This window comes from Lissotriton vulgaris, chromosome 9 (assembly GCF_964263255.1).
Source record: "Lissotriton vulgaris chromosome 9, aLisVul1.2, whole genome shotgun sequence".
Classification (NCBI taxonomy): domain Eukaryota; kingdom Metazoa; phylum Chordata; class Amphibia; order Caudata; family Salamandridae; genus Lissotriton; species Lissotriton vulgaris.
This window is the reverse complement of record NC_141697.1, coordinates 503,882,397-503,907,279: the sequence shown is the minus strand read 5'-3', so window position 1 is coordinate 503,907,279 and position 24,883 is coordinate 503,882,397. Positions and strand designations below refer to the sequence as shown.

General features: G+C 44.3%; 1 protein-coding gene across 1 annotated transcript in view; it reads left to right on the top strand.

The window, feature by feature from the left end:
* Nucleotides 1-24,883, top strand: part of LRRC9 (leucine rich repeat containing 9) — a 719,638-nt gene that overhangs the window by 549,301 nt on the left and 145,454 nt on the right. Inside the window, exons 25-26 of the mRNA XM_086937964.1 lie at nt 478-586; nt 12,888-13,027. Coding sequence (XP_086794090.1) covers nt 478-586; nt 12,888-13,027 — 249 coding nt within the window. The remainder of the gene's footprint in view (nt 1-477; nt 587-12,887; nt 13,028-24,883) is intronic.

Genomic DNA, 24,883 nt, shown 5'->3' with positions numbered 1-24,883 from the left:
TGGGGTATGCATGAGGCCATTTCAAGAAATGTTAAATAAAAGGCACAATGCTAGGGTAGACGCAAATAGGTACATTGACTGAACTACCTAAGACCACTCCTATTAAATGGCAACTTGAAAAACAAAATGGCTTTTTGCACGTACCAGCATGGTTTTCGAAATTGGAAGAGGTTACCTTTTATTTATTAACTTTATAAGAAACAAATATTTTCTTGATCTGTAACTGTCTCTCTGTTAAAAAGAATGTTGACCTTTGAAACTAACTGTATGATGCCTACATTTGTGTCTGAAAAGAATTAATAAAATATTAGCAGATATGGTTTTGGTGGTAGGTAGATGTGTACCTATTGATCATACAGGTTTACATAATGCCATTGAACTTTAATGAACTATCTTGAAACCACTGTAAGCAGATAATATTTCTATGACTTAAATTGCATCTTATTGTACTAAGTATTTTTTTTTGTTTCTATTCAGAACTGTGGATCTTGTGCCAGTGGACCAGTTCAGTAGTGTTCACACTGTGAATTTGGAGCACAATAACCTCACTTCTTTCAGTGGTTTAATTTACCTGCCTAACATCAAGGTGAGTTCAGTGTCATTTCTTTTTAGGTCTGGACAACTTTAGTTGTCTGTTGTCAAAGTCCTATTGGGAACCATACCAGTACAGTAGGTCATTTCTTATCTTTGGTGGCTGTCTTTTCGATCTCATGCACTTGCTTGTTATTTTATGACATTCTTTCATATGATTGCCTTAATCCCTCCCCTTGTGAATAGTTTTTTTATCATCCCTTTGTATGGATTACTTGTATCCTGCGGCAGATCCTCAATAAGGAAGTACTTTTTTATTTTATTTCCGCACAGCATGGAAATGTATATGTTTACATGCTCTCCGCTAAGCTTGTCTGCTGTATCTTTCATCCCTCCCTGTACTACTCAGCCTTTTCTACATTTAAAACTTCTCAGTTTCTTCTGCACCCTTATCTTGTACCTGGTGATTCCTCCACATTTGCTTGCTGTCCCTTACTCAACCCACCCACTCAAGTGTTGCTAACTCAACCTTCTCCATTTTGCTCTTTTTAAAAATAAAAAACCCTCTAATTTTTGGGAGGCCGGCAGCTGAAATGTTCTACAACACCAAAAATTGATGGACTCAATGTTGAACATTGACAAACATTTGCCCCAGTCACAGATCTGGGGTTATTCCATTGTTACTTTGCTCACCATTCCAGTTTAGACCCAGCCATATGCAAATCCCCATGGGAACATTCCAGACTAACTGCCAGGCCTGGTCCTCCCTGGACTGGAAAACAAGCATCCTGGACCAATTATGAGGTTTTACCCCCTCATCACCCTGGCTAGTTTTAAACCACTGGCTTAGCAAGCAAAGAACCCACATTGGGCATATCCTTCCCACTTAAAATGTCCTGCCAGGCCGCTCCTTCCAAAAAAATGAGCTTTGGGCACTATTTTTCAAGCAGCTCTAAAATGGCTGCCACAGCATCATTACGCATAGGTGCACATGAAAGACGATCGGTGCATATCTGTCTTCATAAGATGATTTGTTGTGATACTGCATTAGGCCAGGAGAGTTTGGATATTCTGGCAGTTTTTTTTTATTCCCTACCTGTTTTAACCAAGCTGGGAAATACAAAAAAATCTATTTTACTTTCTGGGTTATCATGTTCAGTTTGCTAACCCAAATTGTGAATGTAAAGAGAATATCTGAAATGTTTTTTCTCACTTTGACCGTTTTGAAGTTTGCAATTTAGCAGGGCCTGCTCACAAACATCACGAAAAATATGCAGATTTAACTCCTCCATTTTGAGGCAGTGGAAGCAAATGTTGGAGCCACAAACTCCTGGTTTGAGAATTACGCTCCTTCCCACCCCATCATAAAATGGCAGCCTGAAAAAGGGTTTCCTAATAATTTGCTTACTCTGGACCAGAAGAGTAGAGGGATCATTAATCCACTACCTAGGGACAGGGGAGCATAGCCTCTGTGGCTGAGGACCGTTTGCCAGCTTCCCGCCTTGGCCAAAGGACAGATAGCAATGTCTGTATGGCCTTTCCCCTGCACATCCACTGTAATAAAGAGAAGCTAGATTAAAACAAGAGCTATATAGAGGTCTGCCGTCGTCCTCCTAGATGACTAAAAAAAAGAACCCAGATAGTCACCACAAATGATTGCTTTTTTCGAGGTATGTTCACTTTTCCATTTGTCTGGTGCAGATTCCTTCTAGACCTGCAGACTACATGAATTCAAAGGTTGCAATGGTATGGTGGAGGGCAGACATGAGTTGTGGTGAGCAGCTGTGAATCTGTTGCTGCCTCATTAATAATCATATTGAGAACAAACTGTAGTCCTGCAGGCTTTTGGAGAATTGAAACAACTTTCACAAGTTAACTTCTATATGCTGTTGACAATGTACAATAAGTAAACCTGAATCTACTAAGACAACTAGCCACAGATCCAGTTCTCCCTCGTCTCCACCCCTTTTCAGACATTGAGGCATGCTGTGGACTGTGAAGTTTCTATTTCACCACCATTCTCCTTACTGTGATGTTCAGCTCCACTCTTTCTTGGTGCTGCTGGTCTCCTGTGTGTTTCCTCTGTAGATTCTGGGCGTGCAAGTGCTCTCAAATTAGTTGATGGTCTGCACTTGTAGACAGTGTAGCCCTGGGAAGGTATGCTTCTGTAGTTACTGCATGTGCATATGTGCACTCTTTTGATGTGTGTGGTCAAAAACAAAGTTGAACTGTGGGTTGTCATGAACATAAAAGCTGGGTGAGTTGAGACCAATGGCTTCACTTGCTTTCAGTAGACAAGTTTCAAGGTTGGAGCATAGCAGACCCACCCTATTGTGTCACATGCAGACGTATCTGTTCTGCGGGGTAATCTGTTACTTCCTTCGAAGCTCTAGCAGATGCCTTGACATAGCGTTTTGTACACAAGCTGGAGTTAGGCACAGAAATAGTAATGTGTGGACATATGGCCTATGTTGGCTCATCACACTGAGATGAATAGTATGATTACATTGTTCAATTTGCTGCGTTCAAACACTGTTGTTTTGACCATTATCAGGATATTAGAGAGTTGGTTGCAGAGACTTTTCAGGATTGGTTTTGGTAAGATAGGTTTGGTGCAAGTGATTTGGATACTTCTCCAGTCTAATGAATGGCTTAGTACCAATCACACCATGAGCTTCTTCTACTTTTATTTCCTGATATTGAGGCACAGGCCTCAATCTTAGGAAATTTATGTCCACTATAAAGTGACTGACATTTTGCACAAAATTCCAAAGAATGAGACTCCTATGCTCCCTTTTTCAGCAGCATTTAAAAATCCTATATCCAGATATATGTTAAAAGCGTGATCCGCTGTTTCCAGAATGGCGATGATTTATTTGAGCAATGATCCATTGACAGGTTTTCTTTTCTTTTTTTTTTTTTACTTTATTTTCATTTTACCATACCTACTCGGCTAAACAATGAGTTCTTGTATTTCTGGCACAAAAAAAATACTTAGTAAGACAAAAGTGAGGTATAAATGAAATGTATAGGGGTGGGGAAGGCACATTCTGACAAGCACAGATAGTTTTACAACATAGGAAAACCCACATCCCCTGGTCTCCTCAGGATGTAAAAAAAAGTGCCCCACTGCAAGTGATTGGTCAGTGTCGAAGAGAGGGGATTACAGCCATATTCGCATTTATGACAATAAGCAGCATACAGGTCAGCGCTTTCCAGATATACAGACATATACGGGCATAACACAAGGAAAATCATTCAGCATTTTTCATGTCATCCTCCCCACTTGTAGCATTCCTCCCATGTGCCAAGTACAGTTGGTATGGGCCCCATATATCTTTCGGGCGACTACAGGTAGGCATAAGGTCATGTAAGGTGTCTGATTGAGTATTGCAAAATACCACATCAGAGTACCTCTACTTTACTGGAGAACAGGTACCTTCATCGAACGCATTGCTACCCTGCAGCATGCTAGAAGAAAACCCAAGGCCACCAGGTGCTGAACTGTCTTTGAAACATCTTCGACGTAGCCCAATAGAGCCATCAATGGAATAACCATCAATAACTACCCATTGATCTCCTGCAGAGTTTAAAATATCGCAAGCCAAAAGTGGTACACTTCAAGGCAGTACCACGACACATGTGTGCGAAGCCAACACCATCCAGACCACAACACAAGCACCTAAAGCCCTCACGCAAGTCACACTCAAACAATCGAGTCAGTGTGTGATATACCCAATTAAGATATTTAAAATGCAACAGTCTATGTTGATCATTTGAGAGCGGGTTTGAGTCACGCAGCAACAATAATTCCGCTGTGCTTTGCTGATCTCTATGCTCAAGTCCTTTGCTAATCGCAGTAGGTCCTGGCATTTCAGGCCGTCAGGCCTCTTGTTAAAAAGAGTATAGCTTTGCAGTACTGGCTAAGTTGTCTGTAATAGATAAGTAAGAGTTGGAAGCTCCAGTGGCTCTACAAGGGAATCATCTAGTAAGGTGCGCATCATGTGGCATGTCTGGTAATAATGAAATTGTGTTAGCATGGACGATACCTCGTTCTGCGCACAAACCTTGCTCAATTGCAGAGTGCTCCTTCAAATAAATCACCCATATATCGTGTCCCAAGGCCATGGAGTGCCTCCGCTGCAGCCCTTTCTTGCCCCAACAGAAACCGACACCACTCTATGAGTCGTCGTTGAGAGTAAAACAAGGGTCTTTTCAGAAGGTCCAATGACTTCCTCCAAAGGCTCAGCGTGGTACCTATAAGATCAATCTCACGAAACCGATGCACTGGCCTATCGAATAACTATTGGTGCAATGATAGCGGAGATGCTACATCTCATTCTAAGCGGAAATGTGGCAATTCTGGTGGTCCATGAAGCGAGAAATAGGCAAATATACATTGTGCCTCCCTTTGGTAAGCCTTCAGGTATGGAGCCTTAAGTGCATCCTTTTCGTATGGTAGCATGAGTGTATCCCAACGCACGCACAGCTGCTTACCAGCCCACATCAATCTCACTAATATGCCGCGCAGGGTCTGAAAAAAACGTATTAGGCAGGAGTATCGGGATATTTGCAAAAAAAAAATATATATATATCTGGGAAGAATTACCATCTTGATAATGGCTATGCGACCACACAGTGAAAGGGGTAAGCAAATCCAATGGTCTACATCTTCTGTGAGGCGATGCACAGCCCTTCTGTAGTTGTCATGCAGTACAACTTCTGGATCAGTATGGACTTGAATATCCAAATAACGGATAAGCTTTGTCGTCCAAGTAAGCGGAAAATCCAGTGACACCGGAGTCGTCGTATTAGTGGAAAGTGGAAACACAAGTGACTTGTGCCAGGTAATACGTAAATCGGACTGGCCTCAAAGTGCACCACCTGTCTGAGGTTTGGCGAAAGGTTATGTCGGGGTCACAAACGTATAAGAGCTTATCGTCCGCATACACTGCTATGATAAGTTTATAATGCGGAAAGCGATTACCAGGATGAGCGTTGTACTCGGGCAACGCTTAGGCCATGGGCTGCGCAACCAGTGTGTAGATTAAGGGAATAAGGGGCATTCTTGTTGTGTGCTCCTCGTGACACACCGTGACGGCACCGATACCCTACCATTTAGGCGTATATGCTTCCGTATAGAGAACCCTGACAATTTGTAGGAAGACATCGCCCACTCCCACATGTCGTAACACAGAAAACAGAAGCCCCCACTCAACAGAATTGAAAGCTTTTTCTGCGTCAAGAAAAATCGTGGCAACGCAACGTCAAGGTCAATGTGTGATATTACCACAAAAATAGTACGGAGGTTATATATGATAGACCGACCCAGTATAAAACCAGACTGCTCAGGCCCCACAATATTGGGGAGCAAATGCGCCAAACAATTGGCCAAAACCTTGGCAAAAAGTTTAGTATGTGTGTTTAAGTAGGAAAGTGGCCGATAAGAGGAACGTTGATCTGGTGGTTTACTTGGTTTAAGCAGAGTGACGAGTAAGGCTCTGTGCATTGTTGGAGGCATACGGCCGCCGTGGACCATCTCTTCAAAAAGGGTAACCAGGTGTGGTATGAGTTTATTTTAGTAGGCCTTATATAAAGCCACTGTTAAACCATCAGAGCCCCGTACCTTCCCACTCGAAATATCGTTTAATGCAGCAACAATTTCCCTGGGACTAAGAGGGGCCATAACCCACTCCTTATGATTATTAGTCAACCACTTCATGGTTATGTGCATTAAGTAGTCAGTTACAGCTTGTTTATCAAGTTTGATATACATAGTATGAAGAACAGTGTATTATCGGAAGAACTGATCTATCCCCTGACCGGTCTCGTATACCGGCTTGCCCTGCTCGTCTTTCACAGGTAATAATACACTATCTTCGTGACTAGACTGAACAAGGGTGGCCAAAATCTTACCTGGTCGCTATCCTTCACCATAAAGACTAGCTGTAGCATACCTGTCCAAGTGCGCAACTTCATCTTGAGCCAACTTGTTATATTCTGCCAACTTGGCACTGATGTGCTCTGAAGCACCTGCTGTGCCCTCTCACCTTGAGCGCGTTCCTAAGCAGCCAAATCTCCGTCTAGCCTTGCAAGGTGGCCTCGAATTGAGCGGAGCACACCTGCATGTTTCGTGATGGTACCCCATGGATATAAACTTTAAAAGCTTCCCAGACAGTTGTTAAGTTTGACGCTGAACCCAGATTAGTGCTATAGTAATTATCAATCTCCATTGCCAGTTCCTAACAGAACACAGTGTCCAACAATGAATATTGCGGGAAGCGCCAAGAGAACGCATGTTGTAGTGGGTCTTCCAACTCAAGAACGAATCGTACTGGTGAGTGATCCAAGTATGTTTGAGGTAAATGTCATATTGCTGGACCATGAGCAGCTAACAGCTTGAAATTAGCCAGTAGTCGATTCTTGTATGCATGTCATGAATGGTAGAATATTGTGTGCATTCCCTAACCTGTGGAGAACGGCAGTGCCACAATTCCAAAAGCGGCTAGTAGGGTACGCACACCAGTGTTGAGTATAATCAAAAGTCTATATAGGTAGGTGGTGCCCGTGGAGTAACACCCCCTGTACTTGGGGTTGAACAATACTAAGGATCGCACTGTTTCCCTCGAGATCAGTGTCTCTCCAGAGCACTCAATGCAGAGATGTTCATCAATTTATTTGTGAAAGGTAATCAAAGTTCTGTTATGTAATTGATTTCATTCTTCTTATTTATTTTTGATTCATCACATGATCATTCTCATGGTATTTAAGCAAGTGGCCCGGTGGCCCAATGCATTTCGGGCTTTGCCCTTCCTCAGGGGCCATGTAGTATTCTGAAAAGTGACCAAGTACAGTCTCAAAAGAAATATTCATGTACATTTCATATTGTATACAAATTCATTCAGTACAAAGCATTTGTAGTCATGCAAAAAGGGAAAGAGGAGATTACAGTGTGAGTCATAAAATGTAACACATTGTTCTCCATGCAAATTCTGAAAAAAAAATGTGACAGTGTGTCATGCAACAGAATTCACTGTAATTGATGTGTCTATGACGTTGTCGTTCATAATACCATGGAAATGAAGGTGAGCGCATGGCGTGTCGGTATTTTTCGTAAATACGTGCTCTACTGGTGAACTGACATGCAATAGCTGGTGAGGTGACCGTTCAAACCTGTTGAGGCTGTGAATCAATGTAATTCAACGGGTAACTATGAGCCTGTAAAAAGAAAGTAAAGCCTGGTCAATTGGCGAATCAACGCTGTAGCGTGTTCGCTGTTATGTGCCGATAAAGTGTCATGTCCTCAACAGGTTTGAACGTTCACCTCACCAGCTATTGCAGTTCACTATTAGAGCACATATTTACGAAAAATACCGACACACCATGCGCTCACCTTAATTTCCATGGTTTTATGAACGACACAGTCGTAGACACATCAATTACAGTGAATTCTGTTGCATGACACACTGTCACATTTTTTTCTCAGATATGCATGAAGAACAACGTGTTACATTTTATGACTCACACTGTAATCTCCTCTTTCCCTTTTTGCATGACTACAAATGCTTTGTACTGAATGAATTTGTACACAATATGAAATGTACATGAATATTTCTTTTGAGACTGTACTTGGTCACTTTTCAGAATACTACACGGCCCCTGAGGAAGGGCAAAGCCCGAAATGCATTGGGCCACCGGGCCACTTGCTTAAATGCCATGAGAATGATCATGTGATGAATCAAAAATAAATAAAAAGAATGAAATCAATTACATAACAGAACTTTGATTACCTTTCACGAATAAATTGATGAACATCTCTGCATTCAGTGCTCTGGAGAGACACTGATCTTGAGGGAAACAGTGCGATCCTTAGTGCCACAATTCCACCAGACCGCAATGGTTGGCCACATCTGCTATAGCACGGGCTGCCAGTGAGAATCACTGAGGCGGGCCCTGAGAACAATCTAAATTGGGGGACTGGACGCAGTTAAAGTCGCCGCCCCAAATCTTAGGCATACCATTGCAATGGGCTAGCTTTGCACGGAGCCCATGATAAAACTGTGGATTGTCATAGTTTGGACCGTAGACCCCACTAATAACACCTCAAAATAGTCTTTGCAGAATCACAGAACCACAAAACGTACTTTAGGATCAAGAGTGCCTAGTAGAAGTGGTTGTGTCCTCAAACCCATCAGGCATTTCTATATCGTGTAATGGGGAAAAAGTGGATAAGCTGCAACAAAACCACCTGTATACACCATTGTTTGTGCCATACTACTAATGTGATATGCCAAAATCCACCCCCTCCCACGCTATGCCCCCCCAACAGATGACACAGCAAAGTACATCCCCCCAGTTCCATCCAGCCCCGCAATCAACAAAGCCCTCTGAAAACAATGTGGCAAACACATGGAGGCAGAGTACGCCCATCGAACTCCCCCGTAACATAAAAGTAACAGAGGGACGCATATAAGATAGAAATTGCCCCAGTCGTGCAGCAGAGCAGACATTCAGGAATAAGTTACCCCACCCCATGACCCTGTATACAAGTCAATATCATACATATTATAACATAACATCAGAGTTACATATAGAAATCTTAGCATCTTCTAAAGAAAACAACTATGCAAATCACATTAGCACAAAATGAGCGAACCCTTGGGGTTTTTGGCATGCAAAGGATCAAAGATAAATCATCATCGACCAGGTTCATCTAAATTAGCAGAGGCCCCCGACTCACCACCTTCTGCCCTCAGGGCCCTCCGTCTATTGCCCGCTAGCTCATGTTGTCTAAGAAATTGCTGCAAGCCTTTAGGGTCATTGAAGATCTTTGTTTTTTTATCGACAGTCACCCCTAGGGGAGCAGGGTAAAGCATATCAGTGTCAATTTTCAGTTCCTGTAGTTTCCTTGTAGCTGGTAGAAACTGTGGTTCCTGGAACTGTGGTGTAAAATCTGGAATAATCGAGAGTTTTGCATCTTCATTCGGAAGGTTTTGTTATTCCCTGGAACGGCTCAATGCCTCATCTTGATAATTGAGCAGTCATGCTATAATCGGGCGGGGCCTAGCCCCAGGGATCAGCTTTGGGACCAGTGAATGGTGAGCGCGCTTCAGAACAAACATAGCGGAGAAAGTCTCTCACCCCAAATGGTCCACAAGGAGCTTCTCCACAAAGGTCTCCTTATTACCTATATTCGTATATTCAGTGAGCCCTTTAATACAGAGATTGTTCCAGCTAGTGCGGGCCTCCAAGTCCTTCACCTTGGCATGCAGCGCAAAGATCGTCTTCTCTGGCTACTTCTGTGCCCCCACCATTGAGATTCGTACATCCTCAGCCTCCGACACACTTCTCTCAACCATAACTAGCTGCTCTGCATGTTTATCAAGGTGTTCTGGCATCCTATCCATACGTAAGTGAAGGCATTGAATTTCACATCAATCTCTGCAAGGCTGATTTGCATAACAGTCACGATTTGGCACAGGTCTCCCCCCAGCTCAGGCCGAAGCATCTGCATCTGTTCCCAGCATTGCCGCCCATCCTAGCGCAGCCTAGATGTTTCTTCACTGCTCGAACTGAAGTATGGGTAGGGTCTTGTCAGACTTACCCATGGCAGTAGGAGCAGTTAAATTCTTTGCAAGCATGGAACTGTAAATGTGCACTCAACAGAATAGAAGAAAGCCCTGGAGGATGATCAAAAATCTGTACGCCACACCTAAATCCTTAAATCAATGTGAGTTATAACCTGAGGTCATAATGTCTGAATGGCGCTGTCTCCAGCACTGTTCCCCGTGGGCGTTAGTGCAGCAAAAAAAGTCCAAGCCTGGAAGCCAGCACCCCCAACCAGGGCCGGCTTTAGCGCTGGTGGTGCCCTGTGTGACAATGTCTGTTGGCACCCCCCCATGACCACCTGTGCCTCTGATTCCCTCACTAGCACCCTTTACAGTGCCCCTCAAGTCTCCATAACCAGTCTCTCAGATTCATTTAGTTTTTTAGCGACACTCGTACCAGTCTAAGGTGTCAGAGAACTTTGCACCACACACACATCGCCAGACTCATCCTCGACATCCCACGAACCAGCCACATCACCGGACATCTGAGAGACCTTCACTGGCTCCCCGTCAACAAAAGAATCACCTTCCGCCTCCTCACCCACGCACACAAAGCCCTACACGACCAAGGCCCGAGCTACCTCAACAGCCGGATCAACTTCTACGCACCCAAACGCCACCTCCGATAAGCCAACCACGCCCTCGCCGCCGTCCCCCGCATCCGAAGAGCGACTACAGGAGGAAGGTCCTTCTCCTACCTGGCCGCCAAGACCTGGAACTCCCTCCCGACCGACCTGCGCCTGACCCAAGACCACCTCTCCTTCAGGAAGAAGCTGAAGACCTGGCTGTTCCAACAGTAGCCCCCCCCCCCCCCCCAGCGCCTTGAGACCCTACGGGTATGTAGCGCGCTCTACAAGTGTCACTGATTGATTGATTGAGAAACAATCATATCTGTGTAAATCAGTGTATAGGAAATGTTACATCAGACAGGACTACAAGGTGTAGTGTAGGAATGACATGCCATCGATACTGGTAGGCATTATAGTTTAAGGTCTTATTCAGGAAAAGTTCAAATTCATAATTTAAAATGAAACATCATTGTTAGGGGTTCTCTTTCATAATAAGAATTGTTTTCTACCCAAATGAACCCTTTTCACAAGATTAGGATGATGAAAGATTGGGCAAAAACCATATAGCTTTAACATATACCTTGTAGTTTGCATGCAGCTCTAGGATGACAGCTAACAGCTCAATGTTCTGTATTAGGATTTTGACTTATAAAAGACAAGTAAAAAAAGGAGCTCTCTTACAGAAGCAGTAACTCACTGACCCATTTACATTATATGCACTTCCTTATCTGCATTTTAAACGTTCTTAGCAGCAGGCATTTTAACCCTCTGCGCTACCTTAGGATGAGTCAAAACTTGCACTAGACAAACCTCCGGTCCCTTTCAAAGAAGGCGGACTTCTTTTGACATTTTAATTGATGTCTGAAAGTTGCTTGAGGCCAGGAACGAGGCAGCGGGTGCTTTTAAAAAGATAATACCCATTTTAAAAAATGACACCCGACCCCAAGTTAACGCCCGGTGCAGTTGCACCAATCACACTACCCAAGAGCCAGCCCTGCCCCCAAATACCTCCGCAAACTCCTCAAACTCTGCTGTTGAACGCCTCCAGAACCACACAGAGGGGTGCCACCAAGCACAGCAGTGGGTATCCCCCCACAGGAGTCAGAAGGGGCCCAGCAGGCAAAATGAGGTGCCCTGAGGGGAATGCCACAGGTCACCGCAGCAATGGAGGCTGCAGCCAAGAGTCATAGGCAATCCAATGCGTCACATCACCGTAGAGTGGGCCAGCACAAAGAATCAGGTGGAATATCAGGCAAGTATCAGGCTCCTACTCCAGTGAGATCTAAAAGTCAAAGGGATCTGGCCTCGTCCGAACCAAGAAGTGCATGGTGATACAATCCCCTACAGAAGCTTTGGGGACAGACAGAGCAGCACAGTGGCAAGGAGCCCTCACTAGGTGCCGGGGGCTCCAGACAGGAACCAGCAGTGGCATCACAGGGACAGTACTATGCACCGGGCCCAGCGCAGCAGGCCATGCCATAGACATGGAGTCGCCGCTCATCATAGTTGGTTATTTAAAAATAGGCACCAGAGTGCAGGAGACACAGGGCGATGACGGGGTGTGGGTTTAAAACCACGTTTGCACAGGATTTTGTAGGATTATTGTCGCGGCTGAAGGAGCTCGCCTAAAAGGCGGCCATCTTCGGGCTTCGCTAGCTCTCCCCCCCAACCAATTTACGGGTTTTCTGGTTGTTCCTGCAGCCAACAAACACGAGTTTGAGGCCTAATTAAATATTTTTCCTGTGGATCTTTGTCTCTTTGACCAGTACTTTGGTAAGGCATCAATTTGAATTGCGGCAGTTGGAACAGAATGCGATGGATCGCAGAATGTCGTGACTGATGGTATGATTTGCCCAAACATATAAATTAATTGCATCTGGATTTGGCTGACTGTATCTTGAGGTATTTGACTGACTGTGTTTCCAAAAACATATTAAAAAGATAGCAATAGGAAATTACTGAGAAAAGGTGTAGCACAACCTGAACACTAGTGCTAGACCTGATGAAATAAACATTATTATTTTTTGAAGTAGTGCCTAGGAATATTATGGCATGATATTATTTCACAACTGCAATTATAAGCCATGTATGCCTCATTTCCTATTGTTCATTTTCTTATTAAATCTTGTTTTAGAGCTGTACATATATATTTAGGTTAATTTATGATTTGGTTTTGCAGATATTGTGTCTAAATCATAACCACATAGAATCAATACTACCCCGGTTAAAGCCTCAAAACCACTTAACAAACAGACAGATGCTACACCAGAAAGTGACTTCCAGTGGCTATGGCCAACAAACTCCAGCAAAAGGAGCCAGGTAAAAATATATTTTATTGCAGAGCACTTGATTAATCATTTTCACAACTCCCTCAATCAAATGTAATTGTCAGTATCATTGATTACAATTTTGATACTTAATGACTCACACATATTGTGCGATCTTTTTTTGATTATGTGTGCATATTGCTCTCCAACAGTGAAAGTTGAAAACCTCATATGTGAGGATTCTTCTGGAATCCTTGTGGTTTCAGATTTTAGGTCAAAATATACCTTTGTTTCTTGTAGATTCTGTGAGAAAATTGTTGGCAGAGTTATGAATTTTTTAGATTTTAGTGCAAATAGCTCCTAAAAGCCCAAAGCGCCAACCATGGATATCTGGTCACGCTGGACCAGGTCAAAGCCACATCTTCAGGCCAATCCCAATGGACTGCAGGTTGTCTACAGTCACCAGGTTAGCCTCGCTGAAGCTTTTCCTTTTCAAATCTGTGACAAGAGTGCTGCTCGTGATGGAGGGTGCCACAAGGAGCAGGGAGAGCATTGTGTAGGCTGCCAGCGTAGTGCGCAGAGCAGGTCAGGCATCGTGGGTATTGCTGGGGCTTCACTTTGGCGATCCCTTGCTAGTGGTCTATGCTGTTGCACAAAGAGGCAGCTGCCGGAGTTTTACATTGAATCACGGTGCAAGTGGCAAGGTCTCAGTGCAAACTGACCCTTCGCTGTTGCGACCAGCCCAAAAGCAAGATTACAGCTCTCTGAGCTGCACCAAGAGTCCAGGACCTGAGGGGCACCACTTGGAGGTGCAGGATGTTGGGGAAACTTGTATGTTCCAGAGGTGGTTCAATTCAGGAGGCCAGCAGACTCGCCTTTGGAGTCACTCTGGTGTCCTGGGTTCAAGGGTGATGTAGCAGGTCCAGTTCTCTTCTCACCCAGGCAAAAGGACAGCAGGTCAGCAGGCCAGCAGAGTGGAAATCCTTTCAGCAGCACAGCAGTCTTTTTTCCTGACAGAGTATGTTCAGGTCCAGAAATGAACTGAGGTGTTGGTGTCTGAGGTCCCCTTTTTTATACTCTGGTGCTCTAGATATGGAATGTGGGAGACACTTCTGGACAGTGGCTTTGAAGTGCAGGTAATTTCTGCCTCCCCTGCTTTGGCTCCAAACCGGCTGTAGTGACAATGTGGGGCCGTTAGGCCCGTTGTATGAAATCAGAGCACAGGCTATTCAGTTGCAAGTGGGGCTGTGCTCAGCTCTACCCCTCATCCTGCCAGCAGATGGCCCATTCAGGCACACCAAATCTATCTACTGTGTGACTGTTTGGGAGGAAATCACAAAGTCTTACTGGGGTGGCTTATATGTAATAAAAGGGGATTTTAAAGCTTGGCAAGGGGTTTTAAATACCAAGTCAGCATAGCAGTATAAAACTACATTCAGGCAGGCCTGGTACATGTTTTAAATTGCTAGTTACGTGGGTGGCACAATAAGTGCTTTAGGCCCACTGGTATGTTTTCAAAACCACACGGGTAGCCCACGAATCACTAGGGACCAAGGTGCACCGGGACATCATTAAGCAGCCTCCGGTGCTGCCGTGAGGGGAACGGCTGCAAACTCACCTTTCCTGGCCATGAGGGGAACGGCCTAACTACCACCTCCAGCAGCCCTTGTGCCCTTGTGCACTGCGCCTCTGACGCGCCTGGTGGCGCAATTAAATCACTGCGGCCCTCCCGCAGCGTGGGACTTCTAAAAGGCACCGGGACATCATTAAGCAGACTCAGCTGCTGCCGTGAGGGGAACGGCTGAAAACAAACCTTTCCTGGTTGTGAGGGGAATGGCCCAAATATCACCTCCAGCAGCCCTTGCGCCCCTGACCTGCCTGGAGGCGTGATAAAATCACTGCAGCCCTCCTGCAGCATGGGACGCGTGCGAGGGCTGAGCCAGGGTGATGCCCGAGCCAAGGACGGGCCCATCCACTCCCGTCGAAGCCCGGTGGAGACTGGGCTGAGCCCCCCTCTAACATCTGATCAGCAACACAGCGGATTGAGGCCTCCCAATTAGCAGAAAGCAGGTCCTGTGTGTTAATGACTTTAAGCCCAGATTTAAGTCCTGATTGATCATTGTATCCCCTGCTGTATAGGCTTTTAGTTCCTGGGTTTTGGCTTTCACTATGAGTGCACGGAAGGGAGTAGTGGGGATTTTGCACGCCTTTATTATCAGGGCAGAATCGATGCTCAGTCATGAGATTGAGCTGACGGACTGGCGACTGTCATTAAACCCCATTACCCTGCATAGATGTTCATCACTAGTCACTTCTATTGTGGATGATGCTTTGCAACCCTGCCAGACTGCGACCACACAAAGCATGCAACAAAGTTCACCTCAGCACCCTCACGCGCCTAGCTCGGTCAAACCCATTGTAGCTACTTCAGATGGCCCTAGTACTGCCACAAGGGCCAGGACATCTAAACCCCACACAGGAGGAAGGAAGAAAGTGACATCGGAAAAGAGTAAAAGGGGCGTGGGTACCCAGAAACAAATATACCAAAAAGAGAGCCATGAGCGGTGACGGCGGAGGTACAAACAAATTCTAAAAGCACACAGACTGATATCGAGCTCCCGCTATTAACATTGAGTCCCCCCGGAGATGCAACTCCTGACATTATCATAGATACTGTCCTGGATACTGCCTTTGTACGGTTTAAGGAACTATTAGATAGGAACTTCACCTACCTCTGGGATCACATAGATCATCTGGAAACTGCAATGAATAACACGAGAGGCCAAAGGGACTCTTTACAAAATGTTGTAATTGCAGGGGGGGTGCAACCTATTGGTTCAGGTGTTGGCACAGGGTCCGATTCTTCGATTTAAGCTCCAGTAATGTCTACAGGTGTTCCATCTAGTAATTTTTGTGTAACATGTCCAACCTGTAGCAAAGTTAAGGATCTTTTTGTATCTAAGCCTAATGATGCACCGGGAAATCTGCTTCATGTTACCAACATATGCAATATATCCGGGACCTCTCAGAACTCGACCTTTATTAGTCTGCCTGACCCAGCTACTAGCTTGCCTAGAGAGAATATCAAGTCAGGCAATGGCTCTATGAATATCATGAGAAAGGGTCACAATGATGCTAACATGGAGGTTTTGCATTACCGCCAGAGGCTTGACAGTAGGTCTTAGTGTTGGCAGGGGTACCATCTCTCAAGAAAGAACAGGGCGAAACCTGGCTACCTGGCTACAGTTGCGAAACAAATGTGTGGATTGGCTGTCCAAACACAGGAGGTTTAAGGTGTCAGACATGCATAACATCCTTATGATTAGAAGAGTTGGGTGGGTGGGAGTGACACCAAAGAATATTGAAGGGGACTGTATAGTGATTAATTTTCGCAGTCCGCCCATGGTCAGATTACTGCTGAGGGCTTAGGAAGATGTCACTCTTAATTCCACACATATATGTATATTGCCATTGGGCTACTTTTATAGGACAGTCCCTGGAACTCTGATAAATAAAAACCTCTTTCCAATCTTGCATAATAGGTTCTCCCCTGTATCTGACCTAGATAGTCAGGATTGACTAACGTCGCACCTGCTAACCACGGAAGAAGACCCTCTAACGAGTGCACTATTCGCACTTTACACTAATGATATAGAAGCTGCTTTAAGAGAGTCCACCCCAGATGTCCCTTATATAAACTCCAAACCGATAGCTATACTACTTTATGTGGATGACGCAGTGCTCATAGGACGTACTAGTAATGCACTGCGTCACTTAGTGCTGGATTACACGCAATATATGAACTCCCTGGATATGAAAGTTAATTATTCCAAGTCCTTTATCCTTGTGCCGATCCGAAATTACGGAAACAACCCCAAATTGTCACTGAACAGGGGAAAATGGGAGTCGTTGACTCTTTTAATTATTTAGGGATCATGTTTGATAGGCAAATTAATTGGCAAAACATGATTGTAAATAGAGGGCCCATTTTCAAAATTCTACCTGTGACTTGTGGAGCCGCGGACCTTGCCTGGTAAACCTGCTGCCACACTCTTGTGTTGGGAGGAGACGTCCGTCCACGCGTCCTGTGTGCCTGCTGCCCTGGTGGGACTCGTCGTCCCAGGGTGCACTTGACTGACCTCATTGCTGCTGAGAGCCCAACGCAACACAGCTACTGCTGCTGGGGAAGGCGCTGTCATCACGCTTAAAGCGCCGCCTTCCCCCACGCAACGCGGGACACGCACGGGCGGCGCCGGGAGAAGCCCGGGACAAGGGTGGGGCCGTCTAAGGCCGTGGTAGGCCGGCAGAGGCTGGACTGGGCCACCCCCCTAACGTGATGTTGGCAAAGTGAGACTTTTATTTATCGTTTCTTGACCGCTGCATGTATTTTTATCTGGCCACAGGTATCCTGCTGTCATTATTAGCCCCTAGATAATTTTGATAAGATAAAGTTATTAAACGCTTAGGGAAATGGCGCTACGATCAGGGAAGGGGAGGAAGGCAGCGTTAGGCCCTATTGGGGGGACCATTACTGGGACCCTGGACCACTTCATAACTAGAGCTGCAGTAGTCCTGGAGCATGAAATAGCCCTTACTGAAAGGCGATTATCATTAGAACCTCTATACTCTAAGCGATCTTCGCTGGGCACTATTATGTCAGCAAAAACACCAGAACAGCTATGTACCAAGATATCTAATGGTGATAGCCAGTTGGAAGTGAGTGATGGGTCTGCTGGGCCTATTGCTTGCGCTTCGGTTAATACCTTATAAAAAGAAAACGGGCCCTCAGAAACGAGTATCCCTAATGTTCCAACTGACTTGCAATCTAAAAAACAAGTAACAGGCCCAGCACCGACTGGTAAAAGGAAGCGTGGGGTAGGATTGCAAAAGGGTAGATGCCCGAAAGTAATTAAAATAACCAACAAAGGGGGGAACCTAACTACATCTACCCAATCAACATTAAATAGTGCTCCTCCACGATTTCCCACTAAAGCCCCAACATCTCTACGTCACAGCCACCAAAGCGACTCTCTTTAACATCGCAAATACCAGAAGGCTTCATGGAACAAGTAGAGCAGAATATGAAGTCATTAATGATACCTTTATTAGAAAGAATGAAAGTAATAAATGAGAATCTGGTGAAGCTAGAACGGGCTGCCACAAGTAACTCGCATACATTGGAAAATCGTGCTGCCAGTATGCAGAATTTCGGCTCTGCGTCACAAATTAGAACAGCTAATGAGACTAACAATATCTCATCAAATATAGCCCCCTTAACATCAAACACAGTGAATAGGTTACAAAAAGCAAATTGCAATGAGACTAGGAAAGAGGTAGAAAGGGCAAAGCCAACCAGTCGGGAAGGAGCAAAAGAGACTGGGGGGTAGTCGGAAAGGACTTAGCAGCATCGGATCGGGTTGCGGTAATAACAAATACAGAAAAGGGAATTAGAAGTGCAGATAATTTACCTGTTATTGATCTACCCCCACAATCAACCCCGCTGGTGTAAATTTTAGGTAACGTGCCATCTCATCCAGATGGAACAAAGAAGGACTATGGTCAACTTAAAAACAAGGTAACCCATTGGTTGTCCCGCAAGACTGCTGAAGGCCCAACCACTATGCATAATGTCATTATGGTTCGCCGTGTTTCCTGGTTGGGTAGCTCCAGGAAATCAAGAAGGGGGGATTGTATTGTGGTAAACTTTAATAACCCATTGCCCGTAGAGAGAATATTTAAGGAGGTTAGCTCTGGTCCAGCTTACAGGGGTCAAGGTATTGAGATACTGCCTTTGGGTTTCTTGTATAGGGTGGAGAACCACAGGCAGCACAATTTGAACTTCGAGCATTATGCCTGGCCTCGTAAGCCTATGGAAAAATGCAGGACTGGTATCTTTAACCCCTAGGTAGAAAGGGCTAATACATGGGATGATTACCGTCTTTCTCCATTTCCCCAGGGCCAAAATAGATTTGCTGTTCTTTCAGGACTGAATGACTGTGATTGACTAAGTGAAAATACAGTCCGCTTAGATCATTTAGTCTACATGCCTGTACCCATTGATACTGTCTCTAAGGGCGTAGGGCTTCCTCCAGAAACACCGACAGTAATGCCAAATCTAGAAGTACTAGACACCATCATAGGAGCAGGGCCAGGGGAATATGATTCATCAGGAATTTTAATTGCTGATCAATTGTGGGATTTAAACACTGTCTCCCCTGAGGATTATGTTAAGACTCAGGAATATAATGTGTTGTCGTGGAATATCGCGGGGCTGTCTGGGAAGGATACAGACCCAATATGGGTGCAGTTTGTTAGCCATTTTTCTGTAATATGCCTCCAAGAGACATGGCTGGTTAATTGTAATCTTTCTCTGGTGGGGTATAAAGCCTTTTTCGTTCCTGCAATTCCAGTATCTAGTGGCAGAGCGAGGGGGGGCCTGGCTAATTTTACTTCTCTGTCCCTGAAATGTAAAATTAAGGTCATTACCTCTGACCACAGTGATTTTCAGGCAATTGTTCTGGGGCGAGGAAATGGCAGTCTATGTTTGATTCATTTTTATAATGCAGTACACAAACATGAGGGATGTAAAATAACTGAGCTGAACAACTTTGTTGAGCAGTGTTGTGGCCCTTTCAGAAATAACTTTATGATTGTAGGCGACTTCAATGTTCACCCGTGTAGTGATCCCGAACTCACCGACATGGGTAGGTATTCTGGTGTGTCCACTGATTCGAGGACTTCACTTTGAGCATTCCGTACAGGGAGATGTTCTTAATGATATGCTCAACGAATATGATTTGTTCTCAGCTATGAGCTTTGCACCACCGTCCAGTAAAAAAAGAAACCGACTTTTAAAGGTCATGTTGGTGGATTGTTCATAGACCACATTCTGATTTCCACAATCACCCAACCTTTCTTACAGGGCTTCGCAATTTTAACGAGTGCCTTTAGTGATCATAACCCTGTGTGTGTATACTTGGGAGGAGTATACTGAAAAAAAAGGATACAGTGATAGGTTTAGGCACTTTAAAGCTAATCGATGGTAGGCGTTGTTTGAAATGGACCCAAGTAACCCGTCCCTCTTTCATGAAAAGCTCCAAGAAGTTTGTGCAGTAGAATTTACCTATTGTATGAATCCTGATTCAACCGCTATGGGTATCCTCAATGCTTTCGATGGGATTGTTTCCAAAGTAGGGACTTTGCTATCTGTCCCGGGGCGAAATAGGACTACCAGTGATCCCAAATGGTTTAGTCCATTATGCTCCAAAGCCGCTAGAGATCTAAAGGCTGCATTGAAAGTAAACCTTTGGGATCAATTGCAGATCCGCACTCTTCGTATTAACTATAAAAAAGTGCTGGCCACCCGAAAAATGGAACTGAAGGAGGCCACATGGCGGGTACTTTTAGATCCTTTGACTCTTTCCAGCAGTTCCAGATTTTGGAGTATTATTAATAGACCACTCTTTATAACGGAAAGAGCTGAGGAATTGGGCACCAACATAACGGAAGAGGAATGGGTGTCTCATTTTAATGCTATTTTTAAAAGTATATCAATTCTACCGCAGTTGCCAGTAAGAACACTGAATGAGGATGCAGTTGTATTCACTTTAAGGGAAGTGGAGGATAGTATCAATAATCTTTCATGTAAGAAGGCCCCAGGTCCGGATGGTATCTCACCGGACATTTTTAAATATAACCCCACTCTTTGGGCATCAATCCTGGTAGCGGTGGTTAACGCAGCCGCCATGGAAGGGTGCCCAAAGTCATGGGGAGTCTCCACAACTGTCCCAGTGTTTAAAAAGGGAGACCGTAACTGTAATATGAATTACAGACCAATCTCCCTTATCGACTCCGTGGTTAAGGTCATAGGTGGAGTCGTATTAAATAGATTGACTGCCTGGGTGGAAGAAAACAAGATTATTTCCGATATCCAGTATGGGTTCCGCCCAGACCACTCGACCATGGCACAATGTCTTAATCTATATCTAATCCTCGGAAAGTACACCATTGCCCGCCAAGGGACAATCTACATGGCCTTCACGGATCTTTCCTCCACCTTTGAATGGGTCAACCAGGAAAAGTTGTGGCAGTCCATGAGGACCATGGGGGTGGAGGCAAATTTGGTGGACTTCCTGATGGAATTACATAGAGATACTAGGGCGAATATCAGATATGCCCAGGACCTCAAGGTGACCAGGAATTTTAACAAAGTAAGGGGGTACGCCAGGGGTGTATTCTAGCCACTTTCCTTTTTAACCTCTATATCAATGACTTAGAAAAGACGTTGTTGGAAACTGAAGCTGACTTCCCGTATGTGGGACGCAGGGGACTGCCCGTCTTGCTATATGCAGACGACGCAGTCCTTCTAGCACGTACCTCCATAAGTTTACAAACCCTGCTTGATGCCTTTCGTGGGTATATGGGGGAGAAACAACTACGGGGTGGCTCTAATCAGCAAGGCTGAGCCGGATTACCAAGAAACAAAAGTGGGGTGCCAGTGCTGATATGGATAATTTTAGAAAAACAGATAACCAAACAGGACTTGAAAGAATATTCAAGAACGGTAATTACTACTTAATAGCTTTTTATTTTAGCATTGTTAGAAAAACAGAAAACCTAAATTTTTTCATTTTTTACAAAGGAACATATTTACAAAAGAACACACTAGAATTGGGGAAGTGATTACTAATCATCAGTCATACAAGATTCCAGACATATCACAGGCATTCAAAACACATTCAATACACATTCACACTACTCAGGGGGAGGGACTATAAGGAACAAGAGCTACAATCTTAAAAATATGTACAATCTATACTACAGAGAACAGAAAGCCACTGTCTGCGGCCACAGTTTTACAATACTAGAAAAACAATTACTTTTTAAATGTACAATCCTAATTAGATCTACAAAAGAAACTTTTTGGTAAGGAAACTTGGTATTGTACTAGCGACTAGAGAAAAATAAATGGATCATCCTGTCGCTCTCGCAGACACAATGTGGCAAGCGCCTTCGAGTTTCGAATCCCACTGGTTTTCCTGGGATTCTCTTCAGGGCCTTATGTAGTATCTGAATAATAAAGAAAAATGACACAGAGGAGAAAGACAGGTTAAGGACAAGATTTTGCAAGATTTAGTGACAAAAGGTAAGACAGACCAATCATCAAGAAACGTGACAAAGTGCCGACACATAACTCCTTCATCTTACCAATGAGTGAGAATGCCAGTTGTGAAAAACGGATCTGGGGGAAAATGACGCACTTGATTGTCTTTATCTGCAAATTCGAGAGCATATATTGGAATTACACTTGTTTGAGTGTTAGTAAAAAATCCTTAGCTGATCTAAATAAGTACTTACCTGGTAGAAACACTGTACAGGTCTTAATCTTTATAATGGGAGCCCGGAGGGATCTCGGTGTTAAAATTCGACCAGGGCGTAAGAGATCTACCTGTTTAAAGAGATATATGGGGATCTTTAGGCTGAGATAAACTACTCATTGGATGAAGAGGCAATATTCAAAGTATTGCTTACCAAATGGAGGGGGTGGTCGGCATTGATCCAGACGGTGGAATGGATTTTATCCTTTATAATTTAGGTCTGTGGAATTGAGAAAACGAAGATTATTCAACCGCACAAAAGGGTGTGTTAGTTAAGGTGGCATAACAAACGACTGTTACCTAAGCCGGTCTGTGTTCATCAAAAAAGGATAAAGAACGCCCGGTATGAAAGACGGATTTTGAATCTAGAAAAAGAAAAAAAGATGAAAAAAGATATTTGGTATGGGGATAGTCGTAAAAAAGCATAAAGGGTGGTTACTGCCAAGTTGTTAAGCTTACCGCTTTTATTGGAAAACAGGTAATATGGCCGGCGAAGGTAGAATAATTGTGCATAGGCCTGAAAGATATGAAACGTTATATTTGGGTGAGTGGAAAGCAGTGGGCAAAAAACTTGCCAAAAAGCTAAAGAAGGTATGAGAGAAATGGAGCTCACCGTTTAATGAATAAACACAGGCTTTACGAAGTTTGAAGCCAAGAGACCAATCAGAATTGCGTAGAAACTGGGGAAGAAAATACCCACAGATTAGCAAAAGGTTGAGAGGATTTAAGAGGAGAAACGATGGAAGATGAAAGGGCCAACTTACTTGTTTAACGTAGAAACGACCGTCGGACCGCTAGCGTTGCAGTCGGCACTGCTCCCCAGCGCATGCGCAAGGCAGACGGGGGAACGCTGTCTTAGCGGTTTTTATATGATACAAGGGCGCGCTTTAAACGTCAAAGCAAAAAAACGGACTGGAGTAGTATAACGCTACTCAAGGGTCACTAAAGTAAAAGAAGGGGGTTACCTAAGTTGTGCCGACAAACGGGTATTCCCTGAATGGAACCGCAACTTGAAACCCATTAATAACATAACACAGTATGCGAGGTTAGTGGCGGATAAGTCTTACCTAGCCACAATATAAAACCGAGCACTGAGCTCGGGGGAACAAAGTTGAACAGGAAATCTAGTTGAATAGGCAAACAATATATAGCAAAACCTGGCCAAGTGACCCGGCAACGTGTACGGACGCCTGGTGTGTAAGCCACAATCACGCATGGAGAGTCTTGTATATCACAGCATGAGTGGTAGGGGGCACGTTGACTATGGTGGTATGTGCATACCAGGTGGTCGCTAGAGCACTTTCTGTACCTATTACCCAGGGGAGGGGACCTCAAGAAAAGGATTGATGTTATCATAGTTTAAAAATGTCACTCAATTCATTGAGACCAGATGTAGCTGTGTCAAATTTGACAATAAGGTAGGCTTCTCTTTTGGACAATTTTAAGTTCATATCACCCCCACGAGGATCTTTTTCAATTCGCGAAATCACCGTCCATCTAAGGTCGCTGATCTTGTGTTGCATTTGTGTCCAATGTTGTACCAATGGTGCGTTTTCGACTTTGTTTTTCAGTCTCGATTTGTGTTGAGAAATGCGTTGACGCACTTCTTGGTTGGTTTTTCCTATATACAGCAGTTGACAAGGACATATTATGCCATATACAACAAACTTGGTTTTGCAGTTGCTGAATGAGTTGTGTTTCCAAGAGATTCCATTATGTTGAAAAAGGGAACCTTCAACGGTGGACTCACAACAAAGACAAGTTCCATATTTGTGGTGTCCCGTCACCGGAGGCATTCCCATCATTTGACGTAATGTGGGCGGCTTAGATGTGGGCATTGCCGCACGGACGATGTGGTTGGCAATATTATTTTCTTTCTTGAAGGCAAACAGGGGAAGGTCTTGGAGATTTTCGTCCAAGTTCTTGACTAGATGCCAATTTTGTTTAATGACCCGTTTGAGCTGGTTTGCATTGGGACAATAGGTGGTAACACATACCTGTCGCTTTACATCCGGTTTCTCTTTCCGTTCTAGTAATGTTTCTCGTGGGGTCCACTGAGCTCGCTTCTTACAATTCCTCACTAACTTCTTCGGGTAACCTCTGTCACAAAGCTTTGATATCAATTTTTCTGAATGGAAATGAAAATCTTCGTTATACGTGCAGTTTCGGCGGACCCGCAAAAACTGACCGTAAGGGAGATTTTCTTTTAGGCTTCGGGGGTGGTTACTGTCAAACATTAGGGATTTATTTCGGTCAGTGGGTTTTGTAAACAACGTGGAAGCCAGTTTACCTTCCTTCGGAAAGACCTCAACGTCAAGAAATGAAATTCTACTCGTAGACTGAGCCAAACTGGATTTAATATCAGCAGTCCTAGAGTTTAACCATTGATGGAACAGGGACAAGGTGTCACTGTCTCCTGTCCATATCATGAACACATCGTCAATAAATCGTAGCCATGCTCCGATATATTGATGGAATGGGTTGTTATTATGTATATAGGTGTTCTCATACATTGACATAAATAGGACTGC